Source organism: Thamnophis elegans, chromosome 1 (genome assembly GCF_009769535.1).
Source record: "Thamnophis elegans isolate rThaEle1 chromosome 1, rThaEle1.pri, whole genome shotgun sequence".
Taxonomy (NCBI): Eukaryota; Metazoa; Chordata; class Lepidosauria; order Squamata; family Colubridae; genus Thamnophis; species Thamnophis elegans.
Window position 1 is genome coordinate 64,035,265 of NC_045541.1, and position 12,822 is coordinate 64,048,086.

The 12,822-nt window shown below is 42.4% G+C and overlaps 1 protein-coding gene across 1 annotated transcript; it reads right to left on the bottom strand.

Annotated features, from left to right (window-relative positions):
* Positions 1-11,425: 11,425 nt before the first annotated feature.
* On the bottom strand, positions 11,426-12,358 carry CDK5R2 (cyclin dependent kinase 5 regulatory subunit 2). Its single transcript, XM_032211871.1, has one exon. It carries the CDS (start codon positions 12,356-12,358, stop codon positions 11,426-11,428), a length of 933 nt encoding a protein of 310 aa, XP_032067762.1.
* Between the last annotated feature and the right edge of the window lie 464 nt (positions 12,359-12,822).

Below are 12,822 nucleotides of genomic sequence, written 5' to 3' on the forward strand. Positions count from 1 at the left end.
ACTCTATTATTGAATGTTCTACATGCAGCAAAGGGACAGCTTTGAAATGTCTTTGAATATTAGTAGCTCAGGTTGGTAGTTATGTTGTTGGTTTGACCTCCAAGCTTGGCAATTTGGTTACAAATGTTTTGTCCCCATTTGAGGAGACATCTTCAGTGTGCTTGTCCGGGGGAGTACTGGCCTTTACATACTTTGCTGAGTCCTGATTTGATTTTGGGTTGTGCAACAGCTTTTCCCAAGACTTGAAATACCTGATCAGGAAAACCCTTGAAGAGCATTCCAGTTGGTTGGTTAGAGCTATGGAACCCATACTTAATGTATACAGAGTACAAATCACTGCCAGTAAAATAAAAAAACTTGATAAAGTTTTCTTACAGGTGTGCAGAAGGGGTTAAGAGAACAGGAGGAGGGGAATGAAAAAGGAGGAGGAGAAAACAAACAGGAAAACGGTGTTCTTCTTGCATTTCATAGCCTTCAAATCAATACATCGATTCAAATGCTTCCTTGTCTAAATGCTCAGACCCAAATATGCAAATGCATGCATTGTTTTATTCCATGTCTAGGTAAATCAGCACACAATTCAAAATGGAAAAAAAAAACCCTACACTGTATTTGCATTGGTTCAATCACGGAGTTAAAGCAGTCAGTAAATATCATGTGGGACAACTAACTAAGGCTTTCCCAAACATTATATTTAAAAATAAAGCCACAGTATAAATCTGTGTGCAAGAAAAAAAAAGAGCTATCAGTTTCTACCAGATCTAGGGATAAAATAATTTCAATTAGCAGCAGTGCTGATTAAAGCAACTTCCTCCCCATCTGCTATTCTCTCCCAGCCAGGTGCTAGTTTTCTTTCGAAATATGTAGCTTCTGCAGGAGAAGAAAATGGTTGTGGGGGAGGTGGAATTTATCCCTCCTGCTGCACTCTGTCTGTACTGATCTTTCCCCATTACCTACAACTGCTTTAGCACTGAAGTATTTTCATATTTGGTTAAGGTCTTCCTAGCAGAAGTTCAAGAGGGCTCACTATTCAAATATATACTTGAGAGGGGGGAGGGGAAATAATAAAAGGAATATGTTTCATCCTCCCTGGGGGCCCAGTATAACGAAGTGTCACTCTTGTAAGTCAATGGATGGTTTTGCATATAAGGTATGGTTTGCTTAATAATAGTGACTTAAAAGGTCAATTGGCTGAATGAAAGTTGTAACACTGGGGTTACAACCCAGAATAGTGTGGATAACTCATGAGAAATTTTCAAATGTGTGTGTGTGTGTGTATCTCTCTATCTCTATCTCTCTATCTCTCTATCTCTCTCTCTCTCTCTCTCTCTCTCTCTCTATCTATCTATCTATCTATCTATCTATCTATCTATCTTTATCAGAAACAGCAACATTTTAAAAAAATCTCCTGGAATTTATACGTCAATCAAAGCCACAATGTCACTTACTCATTTTTTTCTTAGAGTGTATGGTATTGTATTGACACAGAACCAGAATTTGTGACTTGCCATGATGTGTGAATTTTGGTTTTTCCAACAAAAACTTAGCTCCAAACAGCACCTGAAACCGGTCAGTAGTTTTCCTGTATGCAGGCTTCCTGAATTCTTGGTTGTTTTGTTGTATGCTAGAAGCGTTCAGGGGCAGCACTTCTTTGGCAGCATGAAAGAGCTCCCCAGGGATGGGGAATAATTATGCAGACTTTTCCTGCCCTCCAACGTGCTTTGATGCCTAAGTTTATGAAGTTGAACTGTCAAGAAGGAGCTCGCCTTCAATCTGCAGCTTTCTAATCAGGCTCTGAAGGATGCAAACAAGGGAATTATTCTAGGACCTGTCCCAGACTGTCCCTGGGCTGGGGGTGGGGGACAGCCGCCATTCAGCACTTCCTCTAGTCTAGCGTGTCAGCTAGAGTCAGATAAATATACAGCGCACAATTGCCAAATTAGCCAGTAATGCAAAGCCATGCCCTGAACAGCTGGGGAGACTGCAGAGCCAGAGTCTCAGCTTTTCCATTTGCAGTGGGGGAGGGGAGGTATTTCATTAACAGGGAAGGAATTGGGGCAGGGCAGCAAGCCTTTGCTCATTCTTTTATACCACTGCATCTGTTCTGCCTGGATGGCTTACTAGCTGATTGATTTTTGTTCCACTTTCTATTGCTTCCTACGAACAGGGAAGCCTCATTTAACACTGCCTATGGATCTTCCCTAATGCCTTAATTTCTTTTAAAATTATTATTTTTAAATTCTTTTTCTTGCTTTCGTTAATCAAACCAAAAAAAAGCAAGCAGAAAAAAATACATGCAAAAGTTATTGAATAAAGGAAAAGAGCCTGTGATGAAATACTGTGATGCTTCTTTCATCATTCTGATGAAAGCAGTGACAGCCCGAGGATGTCATTGTATATGTATCCAAGCCCTCTATGTGTTCTGAAAAATAACTTCATTGCTTATAACAAATACAACTTCTTTAAGTCAAGCTTATGGTGATTGCATGGACATGTCCATATAGTTGTTTCAAGAATAGTACAAAAATGATTGGCTGCTGTTTTCTTTCATCAACATTTTTCTTGGTGACTAAGTATAGCCCTGGGAATTTTTTGGTAATCTCTCATTCAGGTACTAGCCATGTTCAACCTTGCTTAACTTTTGAGAGGGAAAAAGAAACAACACTCCTTTGCTCATTCCTTTGCTGAGAAACTGAACAATAATTTGATAAACAGAACACACTGTATTGAAGATATGCACATATGTCCTACCATTTCAATATATCTGCCATTTTTAAGGTCATGGGTAAGTCTGCAGAGGCATCAAATCATAAGTTTTTATCAAACACAGATAACCTATGGAAGGCACTAACCCCTACAATCAGTATCTAAGATGAGAAATTATATTAGATTGTTTGGTTTTGACTTAGCTGATTATATGACCCTAATTTCTGCAGGTTACAAATCATGGTTTAGGGCTTAGCTCATCACCATTGAGACTTGCCCATACAATGGTTCAATGTGATGTGTGACATTCGATTCCTCTGTGATGTGGGATGGCTTTTGAAGAGAAGCAGGGCATTTTTTTTCATGCTTCCAACTTCTTAACCTGCTTCACAGCAATAAATAATTGTTTTCCTCCAAACTTATTGCCTTGTGTTTATATGTGTAGGAGGAAGGAATCAAAGCAGAATTATTTTCCAGCTGGGAAGATGATGATTAATGGGATCAGAGCTGGGAAATTTAGGTATTACTTGTTCTAAAGAAAATAATACTTATTCCTGGGGGATTGGTGGTGAATGATAATGGTGCACTAACAGCACCCAGTGTCTAAGTTGAATCAAAGTATGGGAAGCCTTGGTCCTACCAGATTGGTTGATCAGTTGCTCCCACTTTGTTGATAATCTGTCAAATCTCTTCACTCAGACAAAAGCCTTGAGATATTTTTTAACATAAGCTATTTTTGTTAATTGTTAATAGACAGAACCTTTTGCTCTCCTATAAACAAAATGTGATTGACATTGGGAACATTACATCTCTGATTACAATAAAATCTCAAAACTCCTTAGAACTCAAAAGGATTCCCCTTCTATTTCCTTCTTCAGAATCTGCTCCATGAATAGCTAATCTCTCTGTAGTTAATCTCTTATCTGCATTTAATTGCATCTGAAAAGAGTTTTGTAAGTCTAGAGATATGGTCTTAGTAGCCCAGTGGCCATAAACATGTTCTAAAGTGTAAATAACTTGTTCTTAGAGTATTTGTCAGGAAAAATGCAATCAAAGCCTGGAGACAAGAATTAAAAAAATATAGCCAAAGAAACCACTGTGTCTTTATTCAAGCATAAAGTAAGGAAATGGTGTAACAAGACAATATAAGATTTTAAAATGTATATTATTATTGAATCAGCCATAGGATGGTGCACTATAAAATTGACCCGAATTATCTTTCTATTTGCACTAGGAACTGAGTTGTTGGATTTTATTTGGTGATGGCAACTTCAGGACCACTAAAACAAATTACGACTTCTTTCCCTCCAGTGCAGTTCCTCATGCCTCTTTTTGAATCTCTTTACTTTTTCCTTAGCAGCCATCTCTGGTCTAATGTTCTCTGCTGCAGGCAATAGCCAAAGATAAATATGAGGCCAAAGAGAGTTTGAGATATTGATTATATACTTGAGAGACCGCCTTCTGCCGATTACTTCCCTTCGACCAATTAGATCGCACAGATTGGGCCTCCTCCGGATTCTATCCGCCAGTCAATGCCGACTGGCGACTACACGGAGGAGAGCCTTTTCTGTTGCAGCTCCGACCCTGTGGAACGATCTCCCCGTTGAGATTCGTACCCTCACCACCATCCAGACCTTCCGCACGGCCCTTAAGACCTGGCTCTCCCAGCAGGCCTGGGGATAAGTTTTTAAATTACCCGCCCGAGTGTTGGTTGACTGTTGAATGCAAGTTGGTGTTTTAGTATCTATCTTGTTTACTCACTGTTTGTCTTGTATTATTGCACCCCCTTCCCGTGATTGTAAGCCGCCCTGAGTCCCCTCAGGGAGAAGGGCGGCCTATAAATCGTAATAAATGTCTGTAAAAAAAAATGTCTGTAAAAAAAAATTATATGCCATCGAAATGGTATTGGCTCCTAGGGCCCTCATAGATACATTTTCTCCATTACAATCTATCCTTGACATGCTCTTTCAAGACTCCCAAATGGCACTCTCATTGCCACTGTAACTGAGTTCCCCTGTCTTGTGCTGGTCATCCTCTTCTTTTTCCTTCCATCTTTCCTCTGATACAGTCATAATAACATTCCTTTCTCCGAGAGTCAAGGACATTCTGCCCTGCACCTGGAGGGATGTGACTGGGAGGCATCTCCAGTTGGGACGGTGCTTTGATTGGACCATGTGATGGGCATGTGGGTGCTGGGTAGGTGCTTGGACTTTCTTTTGGGTGGGGAAAACCTGGAAGCTTTCAGATTCGGGTTTTTCCAGCTGTGCCAATATGACATCTCTAATAAAATGGAACTTTGAGGAACTTCAAGACTTGGAGTCTTCTTTCATTGGAGTGTTACTTGGAACCCTGACATCTACATGGCTTAGTGCAGTACTGTCAAACTCCTGGCCCGTGGGCCATATGCGTCATGCATTGGTGTCGTCCGGTTTGGAAAAAGGGGGGGGGAGTCCCGATATGTCACATGACGCCACCGTGACGATGTAAGTTTGACACCCCTGGCTTAGTGTGTCATATATAATAAGTTATGGTTTATTTGACAATTTATGATTACATAAATATGGCTTGGCATGATATATTCACACCCATCTGCAATTCAGGTCTTAAATACATGACCTGAACTCCTGATGGGTGTTAACTCATCATGCCAAGCCATATTGACGTAATTTACTTATTTAAGAGTTTTCTGTAGCTGCCCATCATACACAGCATAAGCCTAAGAAACTCCCAAGCTGCAATAAAGTAACAATAAATAATAATAAAGAAAACATAATAACCAACCAAAAAGCCTTCGTGGCTCCCCCCAAATGCAATATATCACCACTTTTCCAGAAAGAAACCTGAGTGCATTTCTGGACTGCAGCCTCACAGACCCCTAGGCTAGTGGGAAAAGCCATGTTATCGTTTTTCAGAAAGCCAGGAGGGTAGGTATCCCAAAGGGCAGGGTCCACTACCAAGAAAGCATGCTGTCCTGGCCCTGCTAGGTGACAACATTTAAGGGAAGGGACCTGGAATGTACCGACCCTATCAGGATACCTAATCAAAATGAAAATATATAGAATGCACCTAGAACATGAAAGTTCTGGGAATAGATGCAGACATGAAGAAAGATAATCTTTTATAGAACAAATGCTTTATTGGATTTCAGATTCCAGTGATTGAGAGGACACAACATTTATAAAATTCTCCATGTTTCACGTTGGAGACAGTATTTAGGGACACAACTGGTGTCCGATATTGTTTATTGACACATTCATGAGTTATGAAGTCATGCTCAGTCAGCATGGTCCAGCAGTAGAAAATGCAACGCTCAAGGCATTTTGGTCCAGGTTCACGATCCCCCAAAGCATACTGCTTCAGCCAAAATTTTGCTACCACTACCTGATACGTTCTGTTGAAGTAGCAAAGCTCATCTCCCATCTCCCACCCTGTCCAGCTTTACATGCAGACTTTACTGGGTTGCTTTGCTTATAAAAGTGGTCTAAATGATACAGCAAATTTGCTAGTTTGGATACCTCAATGGAATGAGAACTGAGTAAAAAATCCAAAAGGAAAATAATTCCCAATTCAATTTATAGGAGAAGTAGTTGGGAAACAGCCCTGGTGTGCTTCCAATTGCTCCATTCTTAAGTCCCTCTACTTCCTGATCATTTGACTGAGAATAGTTACTACTGTATTCTGGGGTTGGAAAGAATTCCAAAATCCACATCTGCAAGTTTTCTCTATGGTGTTTTACAAGCAACACCATACAGAACTATAGTTCCTCATTCTAAAAAAGTTCCTAAATCCTTACATTACCCACTTGTCAACCACACCTGTTAAATTCTCTTAATTGCATACCATGCAGTTGGAAACCTGAGTGAATTCTGTTGCTCAAAACAGCCAATACGTAGATGAACCAGTGGTTCAAATCAGTAAAAGATCATTTTTGGGTATTAATGGTAACACCCTACCTATGGTGTTGAGGCTGAAGTGAGAGGGAAACTTGAAGCTGTGAGACAAAGCAGCAGTCAAAATCAAAGGACAAAGTAGGAGGTATGATCAATGAACAGATCCAGAATTAGAACTGAGAATAACCCAAAAATGTGAATGGTACTTTGAAAGGGCTTTGATTTTGCTTACAGTAGCACTGTGTTCCTGGCTTCCCATGGTATGATCCTTCTAAGCAGTCTAACCAATTTTCTCGCAACTTGACTCTCCAAAATGTTGAATGGCAAAAAGTTACTGTACTTGGTGCTGAATCAATTTCCCATTGATAAGAAATCCCAGAACTACCTCCTCTTGGCTTCTTAGCTAACCCCTCCAGCTAACTTCTCATAGAATCTCAGCGCTCTAACAAAGGGCTTCCTGTGATCATTCAGATAGCTGCCCTTCATGTACTCTCTCTCTCACACTCACTACCAAGCTGATTTTGGTGTACCCATATTGGCCAGCAGGAAGGCATAGTGGTCAGCTGTGTTGAGGGCTTGCAATAGTGATGATGGGCATTATAGCAGACCCAGCAGTGGTTGGATCTCTGATTCAGGTTAAGAATAGAAAGATGAAATGCTAGTAGCCCAAGAACTCAAGAAAACCATTTGGGATAGGACACCTTCTCTATTACCAGGAAAGCTGGATAGTGAAAGCAAGACTCAAAGGTATTTCCTTGAGAAGTCTGCCCATACTTACTGGTTTACCATATATGAGACAACAACTTGCCCTTGAACTGAATTCATCAGTTCTGGACCTCCATAACCATAGACGGCGAAAACTACGGTAATTTTAAAGAAAAACCCTGTTGAAATAAACTGTTGATACCATAATGATAATCTTCTCTGAAAGAACTTTCTGGAAGGAGCCCCTGTGAGCTGTACATTCTGTATAATTTGTAGTTTCTATTTTTTCTCATCTTCAGATATATTTGCCACTTCTCTTTAAAAACTGTTGCCTGCTGAAAAATCATTTTCATTCAACACATAGCAGGGGAGGGGAAAGCGAATCAGCAAAATAAATAAATAAACGGAACTGTACAATCATTTAGACACGTCCTAAATGTAGCACACACCGCTACCTTGAAAAATCGCTCCAATTACATCAGCCCTCAGTCATCTTTGATTTTCAGGGAGGGCCTTGCTATGATTTGCAAGTTCAGTTAGAGAGCATATGCTGTTCTCTGCAGTTACATCTGCCTTATGGAGTGACCTCTTCTCTAGCCTCAATAATGATATAACCATTGCCTCTTTTAGAATGTATGTTGGTATTCTTCAACTGCTGTTTCTTCATAATCATTGGGTTGTTTATATATGTAGTTATGTTATTATAAATCACAGTGGGGTTTTAAAAATAAACAATATGTAAATACTTAAATGCTACAAAAAAGAGAGATATACTCACAGCATTTCAGCACTTGACCAAGAAGGCAGGCAAAAAGATTCCGAAATGGGTTGAGATGAAAACTCCCTGCTGAAGACTGCAATCAGGACAACCCTAAAAAGTCCCATATGGGAGGAAACTACCCTGAATATATTGCTAGTCTTGAGGCAAAGAATATGATCCATTGAAATTTGAGTTCAAATAACTTCAACAATATTCAAATTAAAAACAGAATAACTATATGTTAGCAGAAGTAGGAACAAGTATCAGTATCAGCATAGGTTTGTAGAATACAAGATGTAAATGGTGAATTGTTTTGTAACTTTGATCTGGACCCAGATCTCTTATTCTAGCTCAAGCGTGTTTTTTTTAAAATATATATATATACGTCAGGTGTATTAAAACACAGGTATCCAAATTGGCAGGCTAACTTCAGAAGAGTAACTACTAATAATACTAACCAATCTCGTATTTAAGTACAATGACAATAAAGATTATACTTATACTTACTTATACCTAATAATAACAACTCATCTGCACTATAATTAAGAACATGCTTCTGAAACAAAACTCCTCTTTTCTGTTCACCATTTTTTCAAGTTTATTATTTGAATTATTTGCCAAAATGTCAAAGCTTAAACTTCTGATAATGTAATCCTTCAGAGAGGTATGCAAAGAAGAAGAAATAGCATAACTTTCTTACAAAAACAGCAGGCATCCTGCTGTCTTCCATTGTTGTTTAACACATGCAGAGCCAGGATTCTGGGATCAAAACCCTTTTCAAATCAAAATTACAGAGACAGCGTCATGAGGCAAGGTAGAATCTTTTGAATTGAGGACTTGGTTTCTCTGCTGATCTTTGTAAATCCAGAATCAGCAGTCTTCTCTAAATTATTTTATGTCAAGCTCAAAAATCAGTCTATAAATTCCTAAACCATTTTGACTTGGTTAAAACATGAGTCAAATTGTTTATTAACTTGTAGCAATTAACCCTATCAGCTAAGTTTTACCAACTAATCCTATCAGCTAACTAATCACTATGGACTTCTCCATCACAGCAAGCATCCATAAGAGGTCTTAACTAGATGGACAGCGAACTTCAATGCTGTTGTGAAAAAAAGAATTCCTCTTAAAATTTCTGCTGCTATATTTTTGCCTGTTTGATGTGAAATGGTGCAGTAAACTCCTTCATGAAAAAACAAAATTATCTGAAAATTGTTGACAGTTCCAGTTAATAACAGAATAGTTGATCAAATTCCACCTTTTTGTTAAAAAAAATAGGGTTGAGAACATAATAAATCTTTTATGCAGTGCTATCATAGCACTTTATGAAATGAAAATTGGAAAAGAAAAACGTCTGCGACAGTGGCAATAGAGAGACCGAAGAAGCAAAGTAACCCAAGCCTGCCACCCTAAAATAATATTAAAGAATAATAAGGCACAGCAGAGACACCTGCCCATCAGCATTCTTCAGAGGGTCAGCAATTAAGGATGCCAAACTGAAAGCATACTTCTTATCTGGAAGGAGAGGACAAAAAACTATCAACGTATTCTTAATAAATGTACCATTTTTACTAGATGCCCTTTGAAAGAAGATCAGGATGCCAGTAGGAAAAATTCTGGATTACTTTTAGTTTTTGAAATTAGAAACAATTCAAAATAGGTCCAACTTTGATGGCCTCTTTAAGTGGCCTGAGTTACAGAGGATAACATGTCAAACAATAAAGCAGGTGGGCAAGGAATTTGTTATTTTATCAACAATTACATTTTCAGACATTTTAGTAGTTAAATCAGTTTTTTTTTAATTTCTTTTTTTTAACTGAGATTTGTTAAGGCCAAATCTTAACACACAGAGCATGTCCTTGCCTAAAAGGGCTCTGTAATAAGATGGACTGCAATTCAATATCAAATCCCATTAGCAAGTCTGGGATCTCCTGCCAACACAGCCATTTAGGAAATCATCAGCCAGCTACTAATGCCTCCTCCATCCTGAAGTAAAGCCTCAGCATGAATTGCTATTGCTTGCATCCCTTTTCACTGGTTCTCATAGATCCAATGCATTTAGTATTCTCTCCTAGTACAGCTGAATCTCTCAATATCAAACGGTTTTGGAGTTCTGTTTAGACTCATTACTTTTATCTCTTTTAAATATACAATATAAAACAATATGTTATTGTACATTTGAGCAACATTGGCACAAACATCCCATAAGTCAGACATTGTTCTGTTACATTCAAACACCATGAGATGGCTTGATTTTTTTTCAGCTTCAAGAATGTGCAAATGTCTACATAGGTCTAAGAGGCTAGCACCATGGACAGCTCCCAGCCTCTGCTTTAGATGGGAGGCGGTTGAGGGGTGGGGGTGGCAAGATGGAGAGAACAGGTCAAGTGGAGGAGCATTGGAAGGATAGCAGCAGAGCTTCCCCAGCACTTATTTTCAGTGTTGGGAATGAATACACACCTCCCCCCCCCGCCCCCTTGTGCCAAGATGAAAAGAAAGGAAAATTACAAAAGGCAGGTGACTTGCAGTAAATGGTCTTTTGTGACCATTATCTTTTTTTTTTTTTTAGAACCACTATGGCAGAGCTCCAACAGCAGGAAGGATAAATACATGCAGGGATTTCTTTAACTGGGGTGGGTGGAGGGGAATAAATTCCCTGTCTGTACTGTGATTCACAGTAGCAGCAGGGAGACCCAAACCATCAGGCGGACAGGTTGGGTTTTCTCAAACAAGGGCATAGCCGCTGTTTTCTCCCGCACTAGTCAGAACCTTACCGATAAATAATGCCTCAGGCTGATCTATTAATATGTCTAGGGATTCTCCCATTTGGAAGAAAGAGAAAAGGACACCCTTCCCCAATGCATATATATATATATATATTTAGGGCTATATATATATAGCCCTAAATGTATCCACACTGTCCATGGCAGCTTGCTGTCAAAGATTGATTCTGCTCATAGATGAAAGATACAATATGGGCCAAACCATCCCATCTTACCTATCCTCAAATCATCTAGTTGCTGCAGTTGTGAAAAGGGCTTGATGTAATTCTGGGTGTGCCCTCCCCCCAAATGGAGTGTTGAAAGAGTGGCTGTAGCAAACCTCCTCCATCCCCATACACAGACCAAACCCTACCAAAGGCTTGTGGGGCAGAATGGGAAGCAGTTCCATGATGCTCCCTGTACAAAAGAGGATGACTAAGGGCTATGCCCCCCCCCCCCCGCAGCTCCCCAATCCCCACCCCTGGTTTTAATTCTTCCAGGGGAAGCCCTAGTTGAGTCAAGCCTTTGGGTGAGAAGGGGATGAAGAGGTGAGCTCTTTCTAGAAGTTTGGGAGTGTTGTGGAGCCCCCCCCCCCGAATTTCCTAACGGTCCAAGCTTATAGTCCAGTGTTTGTTGGTGCTGGAGGAGTCCTTTGTGGACACCCCCTCGCCTTCATTCTTGAGGTCCTGGAAGACCTGCGTGAAGAAGTGCGGGTCAGAGTTGATCTGCAACATCTTGGCGCTCAGGCCCTGGATGATGGAGAGGCAGCGGTCCCAAAAGCGCTCCTTGTCACCCTCAACCAGAAAGGGCTTGAGCGGGTAGGAGATTTCATTGCCCATGTAGGAGTAGGCCAGGTAGAGGCAAGTGAGGAAGGAGGCTTGAAGCTCCGCCTGGCTGCCAATCTGGTCGCCTTGCAGCGCTTCGCGACACAGCAGGTACACAAAGACGAGGTTGGCGGGGGTGATGAAGCCTTGGTCCTGCCAGCCCTGGAGCAGGAGCGAGCGATCCACGCTGCGGAACCAGCCGATGAGTTCGCCGGGGCTCAGGTCCTTGAGCCTGTAGCACCGGCGGCACACGAAGTCCCCGAGGCAGCGGAGGAGCTCGCCCGTCGAAGCCTGCACGATCACTCTCCGCGGGGAGCCCGCGGCCGAGCGGTTGCTGGGCAGCGGCGGGGGCGGCGGCGGTTTTCCGTTGTCTTGGACCGAGACGGGCACAGTTGGCACCGGGACAGCCAAGGGACCCTGTTTGGTGCCGTCCGGCTGGGACTTGCGCACGTTCTCGCGGTTGCGTTGTTGCACCAGAGGATCCGAGGCGCCTCCGGAGCCCGGCTTGGGCGTCACCTTCTTCGCGTTCTTCTTCTTTTTGGCAGAGGCGGCCACCAGGCGCTTCCAGGTGAGGGCAGAAATCAAAACGCCGGGCCGCTTCAAGCGGCTCTCGCCTTTGCCGTGAGCTCTGCCCGGAGCCGCCTTCTCGCCGAGCACCCCATGGCTGCCCTTCCCAGACCCGCCGGGCGACAGGGATAGCACTGTACCCATCCTGGAGGCGGCTGCGGCGGGTTCCCCAGTTGCTGCTTTACGGGAAGGTCCTCACAGCTTCTGCCCAGGCGCGCCCCGCACACCGGCCATGGGCAGGGGCGGGACGCAATGGCCGCGCCGGCGCCTTGAGACCCGAAGGGAGCCGCCGCAGCGAAGTCCACCGGGCTGGAGAAAGTAGGGTCAACCGGCGATCAGGAGGAGCGTTCTCCGAAGTCGCCCGCAGCTCCGAGCGAAAGCCGCCCTGGCCCCGCCCCGCCTCTGTACGGGTAGCCAATCCCAAGCCTCTGCTTATTTTCCCCGGGAGCCAATGGCCGGGAGGCACAGCATTCGCCCCCCCCCCCCCACGCCCGCTCCGATGCCGCTTCCTTTTCTCCAGGGGGGACGCCTCTCTCTTCCGGGGGGCTTCCAAATAAAAATAGGAAAGGGAAGCTCGGCTTTTGCTCAGGCCCCCGTTCCTTCTCAAG